General features: G+C 52.8%; 1 protein-coding gene and 1 pseudogene across 3 annotated transcripts in view; both read right to left on the bottom strand.

The window, feature by feature from the left end:
- SLC13A3 (solute carrier family 13 member 3) overlaps positions 1 to 14,320 on the bottom strand; it is a 46,296-nt gene extending 31,976 nt beyond the window's left edge. The window contains exons 1-2 of one of the 3 annotated variants that reach the window (XM_075527750.1): positions 14,055 to 14,320; positions 12,166 to 12,329 (exon numbers count right to left, since the gene is read on the bottom strand). In XM_075527750.1, the coding sequence (XP_075383865.1) occupies positions 12,166 to 12,329; positions 14,055 to 14,290 (400 nt within the window). In that variant the 5' untranslated portion in view covers positions 14,291 to 14,320. The remainder of the gene's footprint in view (positions 1 to 12,165; positions 12,330 to 14,054) is intronic. The other 2 variants (XM_075527752.1, XM_075527751.1) reach the window with 2 other exon arrangements.
- On the bottom strand, positions 1,556 to 2,111 carry LOC142422357 (mediator of RNA polymerase II transcription subunit 28 pseudogene; annotated as a pseudogene).
- Positions 14,321 to 14,528: the final 208 nt, after the last annotated feature.

The following is a 14,528-nucleotide window of genomic DNA, read 5'->3' as shown; positions in this document are numbered from 1 at the left end:
AAATGAAATGCTTTCCATGTTTTAGTACATGAGGCCCAGGATTGATGGACCTATAGGGACAGCAAGTAGAATAAGTGTTTATTATTTTTGGAGGGGGGGGCTATCCAGTGTGCGGGATACAAGGGCGATGGTGTCAAGGAGTCCACGTAGAAAAAGAATGGCTGGACACGGATTGTGGTAGCAATTCTACTTGATGTGATTGAGCTATGGAACGCTATGCTGTATTATTAAATCCCAACTAATGATTGTCATGAAGAATGCAGAAAGTGCTCTCAAATTGATCATGGTGATGACTGGATCCCTCTTCTTCGTCTTTTATTTTAAATGGACACACTTTTAGTTTGTACCTCAAAGTTGCCTTTTTCTTTCTTTTTTTTTCTTGTTTTAATCTTTTAATGAAAAATACCCCCAATGTCCTGAAGTCCCCTCATACATGCACACACTGAATGGGGGTGATGAGCTTACAGTGTAGCTAGCAAAGGGGAGTGAAAGATACAACTCACTAATCCAGAGCATGGCGTCCTGGAGAAGGCCAAAAGCCCTGAGCCTTGGATGCAGAGGGAGGGGGAAGCTGGGCCCGACAGCCCCACGTGCGTATCTACACAGCATCCGAGCCAGAGCTCTGCACGCACAGCATTAGATTCTGCTTCTTGAGGTAGTTTACAGCTGGGCACCGTACGCGCACGCCTGCCCGCCCGCTCCCAGGGTCCCCTTTGAGGCAGACACACTGGAGGTGTGCGGAAGCCCCGCCACTGTCCCCACAGCGTGTGCTCACTTTGTGCCTGCCCCGTTTTGGTCATTGTCACAACATGCCACTCTTTCTGAATGGTATTACGTGTCGGTCTGGTAATGGCAAGGTCTGTGGTTTGAAACCACCAGCTGCTCCGAGGGAGAAAGAGAAGCCTGTCTGCTCCCCAAAAGATTTTACAGGCCCGGAAACCCCCAGGGGCAGTTCTAGCCCGCCCCATAGGGTTTCTGCTCAAAGCCCGGGGCTGCTGTGAGTCGGAAACAACTCGATGGCAATCGAGTTTGCGAATTTTTCCAGTTACACATTGCAGGGTGACCGTGAACCCTGTGCACACAATGGAAAATGAGCTGTGAGACCCGATTCCTGGCGAAGCTTCTCCCCCTCAGTGGTCGGGAACCAAACCAGCGCCTCTCTGAAGTCAGCCTGCACCAGGCATCACCGTCAAGCCAGGCCTACCCCCAAACCCCAGGCTTGACGGGCCACTTCCTCGCTCAGATCACATGGCCAGGAAGCCACATGAAGCAATTACCACCACACAAAAACAAGAGACCGCCTCAAAACCGACAAAGTCTAATTGGCGCCACACTTAACAGTCCTAAACCTGACTCCCCAAAACTAGACACTCCAGAAGAGAGTACTCGAGAAATTAAGAATTTACACAACCAGGGGGAAAGTTTGGCAGGGGTGGGGAGGAGGTGGAACAAAAACCATCTCCAGCTCTGGCCCAGGGTCCAAGTTCCAAGCTCCTACCCCTTCTCCATCCAGCCGCAACCTCAGAGGCACGGGCGGCAGGCGGGTAGGCGGGCAGCGGGCGGGCTGCCCTGCGCTCAGGTGGGCTTCAGCGGCACAGGGATGCTGGTGGAGGCCTGCTCCAGGTAGGCCAGGGAGCCCTGCGGGAGGTCAGCCGGCCTTCTGTGCTGCGTGTGGAGGTCGTCCAGCGCCTGCTGCCAGTGGCGCAGCTTGGTCAGGTGCTTCTGCACCAGGGCATCCTTCCGCTGTAGCTCGTTCCTCAGCTCGGAGACGTCCTCTTTGATCACTTGCTCTGGTTTCTGGACAGATAACTGCAATCTCTTTTGCAGGAAAAAGCATTCGGTCTGTCTTGCAATATCCAGAAACTTCTGGATACACTGATCAACACCTGTTCGGATTTCCTCCTGGTCCGTGCCGTTGATGTAGTCCTGACTGACCAGCGATGCGAAGCAGGCCTCGAAAGAGGCCTCCAGCTCATCCACCAACGTGCTGCTGGAGGGTCTCGGGGCCCCTGGCGCGGCCTGGAGCAGCAACGCCTGGCCCGGCAGACCCAGGGCGGGGGCGGGGGCCCTGGCGGCTGCCCGGTGAACATGCCACCCAGCGGAGCCGCCATGCTGGCAGGGGCCGGAAGAGGCGCACTGCCAAAGTTGCCTTTTTCTTCCAAGTAGTCCCAATATGCAATATCTGAAAAATGCAGAGATTTTAAATTGTTTTCACTTAATGTTGCAACGTACGCATGGTGAGCATGGCCATGTAGCCGCATAGAACTCCTCTCTCATTTACAGTCAAGAGGCTGGCGAATCTGGAAGAAGTCCCGCAATCACCACCTGGAGCACCCGGTGTCAGAATTCAGTCGCGTATCATCACCGGCTTCTTCTTTCCCACCATAAAGCATCTTCAGTATATTGCTGGAGGACGTTCTCCCACAGGGAGATGGTGGTGCCCAAGGCCAGTTCAACTGTCAGTCAACCAGGTTTGCTATTGGTCGGCTCCCAAATGTAAAACTTTGACCTTGTCCAATGACACCTTGGGGGCTGGGCCTGAGGTCCACAGCCAGGAGAAAGGGTGAAGTACAACAACTGACCCGTCTGGCTGATGGATTATATGCCGATAAAACTGCTGAAAGAAACTATCTGGACCCAAAAGTCAACGGTGTGAAGTTGAGAAGCCCTGGTTGAGATCATTGCCCTCATGTCTCTATACCTCCAGTCTCTAATTTGTGAGAAACCAATAACCGTCCTTCCAGGGTGGTCACGGGGATCTAGGAATTCATCCATTTCCAGCCCACCCCACTGCTCAATTCTGACTCACAGCGACCCTAGAGGACAGAGCGGGGAACTGCTCCTTTGGGTTTCCCAGGCTACCAGTCACCATGGAGCAGACGGCCTCATCTTTCTGCTACAGAGTGGCTGGTAGGTTTGAACCACCAAACCTACCTTGCAGGTAGCAGCCCCATGCTGAACCTACAGGGCCACCACCAGGGCCCCTGAAAGCGCTGCCTGGGTAGGTGGATAGTAGTAGGATTTAGTAAACATGCGTCACTCTTGAGGAAGAAGGAGAAACCTCTGATGTGAAGCCACAGCCAGGCCACTTTGGTGCTCCTGTCGGCCCTACGTCACCTCACAGAAGAGCAGCCTCAGACCAGCAGCCCGCCCTTATCCCGAAGGGTGGAACAAGACCTCCCACAGTCTTGTCTGCACCCAGCAGGTCGACAAGGCCACTGTGTTCCCCACAGAGTCCCAAGCCTCCCTCTTCTGGCTTAGTGACTGGCTTCTCCCAACCTCAGAGCTGCCTGGGCCTTCAAACGGCTCCCCGAGCTATGGGTGCTCCTTCGCGCAGTTCAACATCACCTCGTGCCGGGTGGGTTCCTGGGAGTCCATGCAGGATGTGGGAATACTCTGAATGAACTCCAGCCGGGAAAACAGCTGTTCGCTTATGTGGGATTTTCACCACGCGGAAACCAGGTCACCCTCCGGACAGTTCAACCCCATCTTCTAGGGGCCTGAGAGTCAACAGGGACTCCGTGACACACGACCACGGCTCAGCCACCGGGTTAGGAGGAAGGGTCTTGAGGTAGTTACATAATCTGGTGCCAACCTGAGACTATGCAGAGTGAATGGGGTGGAGTCTAACCTGCCAATCAGGACGCTGCTCGATGACCTCATTTGTATGCACTGAGGAGATGAATATCTCCTTGGAGGTGTGACACATGCACTCCACTCTGCTTGGTATTCCTGCTAACAAGACACGTGGAGCTACACTGGAGCCCTGGAGCTGGAGAAACCACGTGGAGACCCACATCGGCACTGAGACACTACCCCCACCATTGCATCCATAAGACTTTCCACCCACTGGCCTGTGATCTTCATGCATTCGACATCATTGCATGTGTTTTGTGAGTCTGAAGAGGAATTTATAGCTTGGTATCAGACATATGGGCTAATATTGGACTTATGGACTTGACCTGGGCTGGACTGGGATGTTTTCTCAATATTCAATTGCTCTTCTATATAAAACTCTTTCATATACTCATATGAGTGTCTATGAATTTGATTCTCTAGTCTACCTGGACTCACACAGGTATGGACCCCAGACTCAGCTCTGATCCGCCTCAGCTCCTGGAGCTTGGGAAGACTCCCTCTGGGCATCCTTGCCCTGTGGGTACCACCAGGGAGCAGAATTCCATGGATGTGTTGTTGAGATGGGTCCTGCTGCCCATGTGGTGGCGCGGTCAAGTCAGCTTGCTTTGGGTCATGGGCAGGAGGGTCAAAGGATGCCTGAGATGGACACAGACATGCACATGCAAAGCACAAGGTTAGAGCCAAGGGCACTCAAGCGGCAAGTGAAGGGCAGTTAATAACCCACTGGTAGGGAGGGGGACAAAGTTGGCCCCCAGGGGAGAAACAAGCAGGAAGAACTCTGCCTGAGTGACACCCAACCTTAGTCCCCACTCATAACTGAGCCCACTTCCCACCCTGGGGTCACCCACAGGCCTCCTTGGCCCCCAGGCACAGCCCACTGTGGCCCTTGGCTGCACTTTAGCATGAGGTGGAGCGGCGGGGGAGACCGCTCCACCGGAGTAATTCTAGGTTAGTGGCTCCAGACGCGAGCATGGGCTTCAGTATTGCTTCAAAGTTGCGCAGGTGAGTCTAAGGCGAGGTCGAGGTCAAGAGCAATTGGTCTGAAATGACAGAGGAGGACTCAGAGGCTGCCTCCCCGCTAGAGGCGGCCTGTGCTCATGTCTCCGCAGTCCCCAGAGGGCTCTCCCTCTCATGCATGGACCTCCACACTGCCAGCACCTCAGGGTGACTTCTCACTGCTGGGCCCAATGCCACCGTTCCTACGCACGGCGACCCTATGCACGAGGGGAGTCCAAAAGTACTGCTACGTCATCAGAGCCCTCTCCAGTCAGCAACAATATCCACGTGTGCACACATTGCTGCTCAACGTCTCCTGCATCTAGGTCATGATTTCCCAAAGTGGGTGAAGCTGCCCCCCGCAGGGCACTGGGATGATCCAAGGGGTGTGTTCAAAAGCCAATCCTTATACTTTATCCTGGACTATGGACTAGAGTGTAAATGTTTATCATGGCGGGGGGTTGGGAGGGGCACTGAGTCTCTCTCTTTCTCTCTTTTTCCTGAAACGGGGCTAAGGCCAAATAAGTTTGGGGACCTATGATCCAGGCCTATCACTTCTGAAGGCGGGGTTTCCCCCTCTCTAGCCCGTCCCTGAAGCATTCCGCTCTCTTCCATTTACACCACAGCAAAACGGCCGGAGCAGCATCCTCAGGGAATTCAAATCATGTTCCTTGGAAATGTTCCTCCAGTTTGGGGAACTGAGGTAGGCGCGTTGGCATGCTGGAGGAAAATTCTTGGTCTTGTCCTCACCAAGTCAGTTTCCAGCATTCGCAAAGCTTCTTCATCATTGGCTTTGATTTTGCTTAAAAGATTGATGGACAGGTCAGCTCTTTGAGCTCGCTGATTTTCACACATGCACTAGGGCCCCCGTGGAGCTGAGAGCTCCCTGAGGTCAAAATCTGAAAACGCTCAGAACGGAAAATGCTGCACCGTGTGAGACCCCACCATCAGCAGCTGTCTCCCCAGGGATGACTCTCCATCTTCTTCCTGCGGGTTCTGAACGTCCGCTGCTCCCACGATCAGGCTCGAGGGTCTCTTCCTCTCTCGGCTCATCTGTGAGTTCATCCTGCTCTTCTTCAAATGTTTGAGCCATCTGAAAACGGCTGTGTTATGCGCGCCAGCTTGCTTTCAGTAAACTTGTTACAAAGTTTCAATGATTTGGGATGATGTCCACCTGAGCTTGTTAAAAATCTGACATGAGCCCTGACCTCAAAAACGGCCTTTTTCCCCAGGGCACCAAAAATATCCATAGTTTGAAGGCATGTGGCAACTTGACAGTTCCTACAACAGCTAAGACCAAGGCCAGGGAGTGAGAAAACTCACCTGCAGGCATCCACTGATTAGAGATATGGAAATTTCATTTAGAAGAAACCCATACATGTATGTATTCCAACCCTAGTAGCAATACTTTTTGGCTTACCGTGTCACACAACCGCTAGGAGTCCTGGTGCTGTAGTGGTTTCGCGTTGGACTGCGATCCTCATGGTCAGCAGTTCGAAACCACCGGCAGCTCTGCGGGAGAAAGACTGGGCTCTCTACCCTCATTAAGAGCCACAGTCTCAGAAACCCACAGAGGGTGGCTGTGAGTCAGCGGTGACTTGGTGGCAGGGAGTTTGGTTGGGGGCACTGCCTCGTCCTGCGCCATCCCCCCCACACCATGGCGATGTTGGAGCCCATGATCACAGCCACTTGGCCAATTCATCTCACTGAGGACTTCCTTGTTCTCATCGCCCCTCTGCTTTGTCAAGAACGACGTCCTTCTCCAGGACTGGCGTCTCCTGGTAATGTGCTCGAAGTCCCACCCTCCTCGCTTCTAGGGAGCATCTGGACGTACTTCTTCCAGGACGTGTTCTTGGGTTTTTTTCTCCTGGCATTTCATGGTCTATTCAATATTCTTCACCAACACCATACGTCTGAAGCATAGACTCTTCGTTGGCCTTTCCTGATGCCCAGCTTCCACCTGCATTTGAAGTGATTGAAAATACTCTGACTGGAGTCTGATGCACCGTAGCCCTCACAGTGGCATCTTTGCCTGTACCGAGGTCTTGCCTGGCAGATCTGCCCAGTGCAGTCTGTCGTTCCAGTTCTTGACTGCCGCTTCTACGAGTGTCGATGGCAAGTTAAATGAAATTCTTGACATCTTCGGTCCTTTCTGTTTGTCATGAGAGGGTGTATGGGTGAGGATTTCGTCTTGATGGGGGGTGGGATCCGTCCTGGAGGCTGTGGCTCTGATCTTCAGCAGTGGGTGCTTGATGTCCCAGAGCCTCACAGGGACTTGGCATGCTGGAAACAGGCGAGGGGAAGCGATTCCCTTTGAGGACTCTGAATAGTCATTTCCATTAGGATATGAGATGACGGCGGGGACAGATGTTCCGTTGTTTCTTTACACAGATTACAAAACCAGTGACTGACTCCAGCGGGCCCCATGAGTGTCTGAGCCAAACTGCGATCCAGAGGGATTTCAGCAGCTGGGTCTTCAGCAGTACATCCACGGGGACTTCCTCCCCAGCCGCCTCTGAGTGGACTTGAACCACCTGCTCTCCAACGAGCAGGCAAGCCCACTCTCTATTTGTATCACCTGGGGACTCTATGCAAATTAGTCACGTGCCCGTCTTTTCTTTTTTAGGCTAAGCATTATTTTTCTTAAAATGATGATGATGAAAAAAGGAATGAAGGGAAAGTTGGGGGGGGGGGATAGCAAAACCAAGATGCTGAGTCCTTTTAAGCATCTGCCCAGGGCTCAACCTGTACTTGACCTATGGAGTGTCCCAAGGGAGCATGTGGATACAGGCCAGGGGGACAAAGTCTCCAGAGGTTTGTCTGGATCCAGAAATAGCTGGTTGCCCAGGACCTCGGGCTTATGTAAGGCCTTACTCAAATAATGACCCGCCCCCGACTTTGAATCAGGCAGACGATGGGGAGCAGCTTGCAGAGCCCGGCAGCTGTGGGCCATTGATAGATTCCCATGCACAGAAGCCCTGCAGGATGGAGCAGAATTGCCCCATCGGGCGGGTTTCCTGGACTGTCGCTACTGAAGGAGATCTCTAAGTCTTTGCTCCCACAGAGCTGCTGGTGGGTTTGAACCACTGACCCTGAGGTTGGCAGTCCGCCATTGTAATGCTTGTTATGCAACAGTGGGGCACCTGGGGGACCAGAGGCCCGTAAAGAAGGGTCAAAGATGGGATCCAGGTGACCCTGTGGTTAAGGGCAGAGTCAGGCTTATCCCTGGGGCCCTGGGATCCTCAGCCCTGAACGTCGTGTCCAATCCCAAAGGCACCCGAGTGCCCACCTGCACTCAGAAGTCTGCCCGGGAGCTGACAACTCTATCTGTTGGGGTTGAGTACCATGGAGTCCATTCTGACTCACAGCAAACTCATGTGATGGAGTGGGTGTGGCCCTGGCAGTGCCTAAGCTGTGATCTTTCTGGAAGCGGAGGGCCAGTTCTTCCTCTAGAGGACCAGCCTTTCAGCAAGCAGCAAACTGTCAACCTCTGCACCGCTGGGGCTCTGTAATCTGCTCACCCTCCCCTTAGGCTGAAAGGTTCTTTCGAGTTGACCCACAGCAGATCCCAGGCTCCCAAGCTAGGCAGGTTTGCATCTGCTTCACGTGACACTTACAAAAATCAAGAAGGTAAGCCTTCTTACCTCCATTTAGCAGGGGAGGAACTGAGGTCTAGAACAGGTAAGCAGGTGGCCCATTCATTCCTGTGTTCATTAATTCCACACATCTACTGAACATTGGCATGGGTCGGTGCCCCAAGGGGATAAGATTGCTCCCGTAAAGAATGTTCTCAGAAGTGACGATCCCTAGCGGTTCCTCCAGGTGTCCCTCATGGGCCTCAAGCTTCCAAGCAGCTTCCTTCCTTGTCCTGAATGGCCCCACTCCATGCCCCCCTCCCGCCCTCATTTCCAATCCCCTGGACAGAGCACACAAATGAGGTGAAAGGGGACATCACTCTCTTTCCTGTAATGAGCCTTGTTCTAGGTCTGAAGAGCTGATCATTAACCAAGTCTTGCCCTCTGATCCCACCGCCTGGGAAAGTGGATGTCTGCCTCCCTCCCAGGGCCTCCTACCCCCTGGCTCCCTGCAGCCAAGGGGGCAAAGACTGGGCTTGGCTTTGAAATGCACACTGTGACCTTAAGCACGAAAGACATCTCTCCTTTCTGTTTCTCAGCACTTTCATTTTTTATACCCACGCGCGCACACCCAAATGGGGTAGGGGAAGTGACTGGGCTACTCTTTGGGGTAAAAAAATCTTGTGTGTGTGAGAGAGAGACAGAATAAGGGAAGCTAAGAGGACAAACTCTGAAGTCAGCCAGGCAGGGTACAAAAATCCCAGAGCTTGAGGACATAACTGATGCCACCAGAGTTTACATGAAATTGGCACATGTTTTATTGCACAAGAAAATGGCAGAACCCGTTTTCAAACCTTGGGAAGTCTTTACCCTTGGGACGTCTTTACCCTTTTTTCTTCTTGACCTTGGGACGTCTTTACCCTTTTTTCTTCTCCCTCCTCAATTTCCACTCCTCTAAATAAGACCAAAGGAGCCCTGGTGGCACAATGGGTTAATGTCCTGCTAACCACGAGGTCAGCTGTTTGAACCCATCAGCCGCTCCTTGGGAAAAAGATGAGGCTGCTTGTCCCAGTCTCAGAAATCCAAAAGGGCAGTTCTACTCTGTCCTATAAAGTCGAGATAGTCTAAATCGACTTGATGGTGGTAAGTTTATTTTGAAATGAGGCCAAGGGGCCCGGTGGCATTGTGAGTTCAATATTGGACTGCTAATCACGAGGCCGGCAGTTCAAACTCACTGGTCACTCCTTGGTAGAAAGGGGAAGCCCCCTTCTCCCTAAGGAACCATAGTCTCAGGGGCAGCTCTCGCCTGTGGGCTCACTGTGTGTCGGAGTTGGTTAGATGAGGTCAGGTGGCAGGTTCTCCCCTGTTGGAAGAAGTGCTCAGTACTACTGTGGCAGACACATAACCTGCCAACCTATGCGACAGGGAGGGGTCGAATCTAGACTGTCAATCAGATCACAGCTTATGACCACATTTAGAGGTGCGACAGATAAGTAGTTCTCTGGAAGCCAGATACACTCATTCCCCGAGGAGCATTCCTGATGACAAGCCTGATGGAGCTACACTAAGGCAGCCAGAGCCCTGGTGCTGGAGGATCCAAGTGGAGACCCACGCCAGCACTGAGATGCTTCCACCACCACTGGATCCACAAGACTTTCCTCCCACTGGCCTGTGGTCTTCCTGTATTTGACATCATTGCATGGTTGAGGGAGTCTAAAGAGGGATTTATGGACTAGTATTGACATATGGGCTAATATCGGACTTAGGGACTTGATCTGGACGGACTGGGGTGTTTTCCTAATATACAATTACTTCTTGATCTAAGCTCTCTCCTACACATATATGAGTGTCCCTTGATTTGTCTCTAGTCAACCCAGCCTAACACAGAGGACTATGTGGCAATCTGCTCCCATAAAGATCCAAACGCAGCACCCACTCCTTGAGAGAGAGGTGAAGCCCCCCTGCTCCATATGAAACCCCAGGGGCAGTGCTAGCCTGTCCCAGAGGGTCAGCCTGAATAGGAATCTACTCGGCGGCCATGAGTCTTTATGCTAAAGTTAAATGAAAAGTTCATTCCCATGTTCATGAGCCGCAAGTTTTACTGGACCTTAGATAGCCAGGCTTGCTGACGTGTGCTGTCTAGCTGCTGAGTGGACCCGTCTTGATTTGGGATTTGATCAACATTTAAACTTTTTTTTTCAAGTTTCAGATGTTTATTATTCAGCGTAAACCCCAGTGACACACCATGACTCCGTGCATTTAGGGGATCACACTATCCTGGTTACAGGGAGACCTTCATGCTAAGCAGCTTTATGGAGAAACGTTTCATTTAGAGGTCAGGGCCTTCTTCCTTCAGTTTTCTCTAATCTGTCGTCACAGGCAAGAACTTAGCTTGTTCATTGGGACCACGTTTATCCCATGGTTCTGGGTAGTTCTTTCTGTCCCAGCTGACATCTGGATTAAACAACGCCGACGCATGGCCGACAGTGGTGTCCGGTGCCTCCAGCGCCAAGCACCACGGAGAGAGGGATCAGACGCGAGAGCTTCTTGTCCTGAGAGAGCATCAGGCGCAGCCTGTTTGTGGCTCTGGGTGGCCGTGGGTCCGGAAGGAGAAAACAAATTCAGCAGGGCCCATGAGCTAGGGCTCCCTGTACGGTGTTTTTGCGGGCGCCCAAAGTCCCATTTAAACATTTAAAATGTTTCCAAAATGCTCTTCAGAAGGTGGGCCCAGCCCCACTCGCTGGCGTAGGGCACAGGCCATAGGGCACAAGCATTCCCATGGCCTCATGACCACCGGAGAGAGTCCTGAGTAGCTTTCTTCCTTTGGGCCAGTGGGAGTGATGTCACCGCACTGTGGTTCCATCTCGCAGGTCTCTGGGTGTTAGCGATGCTTGGAGCCGAGATTTAAGGTTTGTACCCACTTCATAGGGTAACGAAGGGTACCCGCTTCATAGGGTAATGTATTTCAAGCACTGAATTAATCTCTTAGTACATAGTAAGGAGCCCGGATGGCACGGTGGGGCTGCTTAACAGCAAGATCAGTGGTTCAAGCCCCCTAGTCGTACCCAGGGAAAATAAGGAGGCTGTGAGCTTCCATTATGGATGTACGGTCTCACAAACCCTAATGGGCCTGATGGGGAGAGGGCGGGGTACAGGTCTCCTCCGTCCTGCAGGGTCACTATCAGTTAAGAGCTTAGGCTTTACTAAGCACTCGGTCAAGGTGTGTTTTTTTAAGGCACTAGGTTTGACTGACTTGATCCTCAGTTATGATTATCATTAAAACAATTGGCTGGTGGCTTCCTGGGCCACAGGTTCTTGAAGCCTGAGACCAGGAGAACTGGAGAGGGCCTAGCTACTTTGACCAAATGGTTTGCTCCGGGATACAACAGCTGGGTCCTGATAGGAAGGCAGGGGGAACGTGGGACAGACCTCAAATCCTTATAACCAAACGAAAAACCCTGTGCTGGCTGGACCTGATGAGGCTGACAGAACCCCGGAGAGGCTTGTTCTCTAAGAGCCTCCAACCCTGAACCCCCATCCAGCCCCTGGAGTCAGCTTGAAACAAGAAGGCAGTAGGTGATGCCCCTCTTCAGAGAAGCCTGTCTGGAGGAGACAGCAGGGACGCAAACACTTGGGAACCTGGGTGAGATCATTAGGAGCAGTGAGTCTAAATTCACGGCGGAGGGACAACAGGGGAGGCCACGGTGAGCATGTGGACATGGGGTGAGGCTGTAACGGGGTCACTGAACCATCTGGGTAGACAGCGCGGAATGGGAGTCTGTTCGGATGTATGTAGTCACACGAATCATAAAGTGACAAGCCCAACACAAACCAAACAGCACTCGGCGCACAGTAGGTGCACTCAGTCTGTGCGTATTTTCATTTCCTTGCTCCCAACCTCCACACAGGTCAAGTTGGGCCCACCCCCAGCCCCTGGCCCTTTCTGCAGCCTCACCTGTGTTCTCTTCACCCTCCCTGCTGAGTGCTTTCCCAGCCTCCCTCTTGCCAAAGAGACTCTTGAGGATGGCGCTGGCGATGGGCAGCATCATGGCGGTGGAGGCGGTGTTGCTCAGCCACATGGACAGGAAGGAGGTGGTCAGCATCATGCCCAGGATGAGTCTGCAACAGAGCGGGTTAGAGACAGGCCGGAACCTGGTGGCCCAGGCGCTTACCCCTGGGAAGGCAGCCCACTGGTCTCGTCCTGTTGTGGCCGATTTCAACGCTCTGCTGTTTCAGACCGGGTTTGTTCTGAAGCCCTGAGAGGGCGTGTCGGGCAGAGCTGGAGGCTCCATTCAGTTGCCAGGCTTATTCTCTAGGCGGGAGGCCATGGCTCAGTGGGTTTGAATGAACAACCACGGACAAACAAGGTTGTATGTCTGGTTCCAGCTACACCGTGCACCTGATACTTCCCTCCTTTGTCCCCTTTTCCTGAGTCGCTTCCCTCTCAGACTAAAGCTGCCTTTGCCTGGCATCTCTCCCCAAACAGCCTTCCTTCCCCCCTGCTTCCTTACCAAGCACCCACTGCAGACGGCATGGTGTGGGATTATAGAGACTTTCTCCCAGCTTTGTCTCCCCAAAGACATGCCAAACATTAGGGGCTTTTTGCCAGCATATGGGGGGAGGTAAGAGGCTTAGAGACATCCTCCCTGAAGGCATTCAATTGCCAGACAGGTAGGCCGCCCCCCTGTGGTAAGGACAATGGGTTACTTTTCCCTAAAGGCTTGCGACCCTTAGCTTGGTTCCTGTAGGTGGGGTTTACACCCTACTGATAATAGTTTCTATGGAGAACAGATCAAACCTGCTGAGTGACATCTAAAGTTAGGCTGCCATCCTGAATCTAGGATCCGCCATCTTGTCACAGGTAATCTAGGATCCGCCATCTTGTCACAATCCCTCCTCTTCCTATTGTGTGTATATCCCTAGATTGTCCCCCCTCTCATTGCTGTATAACCTATAGTACAACCCCTTCCTGTGACACATATGTCTTTACCTGTAATTAGTGGGCTTGCACTCCCCCAAAGATATATAGACCTGGGTTAGCAATAAAGAGCTCTCTCTCTCTGCTCCTCCCTTGACCTCTTGTCAGCTCCCTCTCCTGTCCCCATCCTCGCTCCCCTGTTCCCTTTGCCCTTGTCCTCCTTCCCCTCCCCCTCTCTCCACGTGAACCACCAAGCAAGGCTGAGGTGAGCATGCTACCATGAAATGTGTCTGACTCCATTATTTCAATCTCTCCTCTATCCCTCATGCTCTTTATGACTTTACTATAATCTTTACTTAATATCGCTGTATAATTGTGCCTATGGAACCCGTGATTAATCGTGGGGGGCTGGTGCCCCCTTCCAACCACAGCATGGAGCTTTGCACCAGCACCCAAAGGGCCCCAAAATCTCCTGTCCCACTGATGGGACTCTGTGATTCATCATGTCCTCTCTTAACTGGTGGTGGAGTGTTTATGGGTTTGGGCTGCTAACTGCAAGGCCAGCTGTTTGAAGCCACCAACAGCGCCAAGGGAGAAAGACTGGGCTTTCTACTCCCGTGAAGTGTTGCAGTCCTGGAAACTCACAGGGGCAGTTTTACCCTGGGCTCTAGGGTCGCTATGAGTCAGCATTGATGAGCCAGCAGTGAGTGTGGTTTGGGGGTTACTATGTATGGACCCCTACTCGGGCTTTCTCCGTCGATTTGGATTTCATCAGGGGGTCCTGGGAGGGCAGTGGCTGAAGGTCAGGGGATTGAAACAAAGGGTCAACTGCTCCGAGGGAGAAAGCTGTGTCAGCCACGCATGAAGACGGCAGCCTTGGAAACCTATGGGGTTTCGCCCTCCCTGCTGTGGGTCGGGGCTGTTACCTGGCCGGCTGGATCCCCACAAACATGAGGACCTTGAGGGCGATCCGGCGATGCAGATTCCACTCCTCGATGGCGCTGGCCATGATCAGCCCGCTGAGGAAGAGGAAGTTGGTGTCCATGAAGTACTGGGAGCAGACCTTGTTGGAAGGCAGGATGCCCATGAAGGGGAAGAAGATGATGGGCAGCAGGGCCGTCACAGAGAGGGGCAGGGCCTCCACGCACCAGTACACCACCATGAGCAGGATGACAAACAGACAGCGGCCTTCCTGCAGGGCGAGAGGCACCCAGACCAGTCAGAGTGGGAAGGGGGGGGGGGGTGTCAAGGCTGGCTCCTTGGGGAGCCAGTGGAGTGCATATGTGCCCACATGGCACTGATCCTGGGCAGGCGGTCTCACCTTCCCAAGTCTTATTTGGCTAAGCTGTAAAATGGAGAGACAACTGTTCCTCACCTCACAGGGCTGGCTGAAGATGACC

Source organism: Tenrec ecaudatus, chromosome 12, assembly GCF_050624435.1.
Source record: "Tenrec ecaudatus isolate mTenEca1 chromosome 12, mTenEca1.hap1, whole genome shotgun sequence".
Classification (NCBI taxonomy): Eukaryota; Metazoa; Chordata; class Mammalia; order Afrosoricida; family Tenrecidae; genus Tenrec; species Tenrec ecaudatus.
Note: the sequence above shows the minus strand (reverse complement) of the source record. Positions and strands in the feature narration are given on the sequence as shown.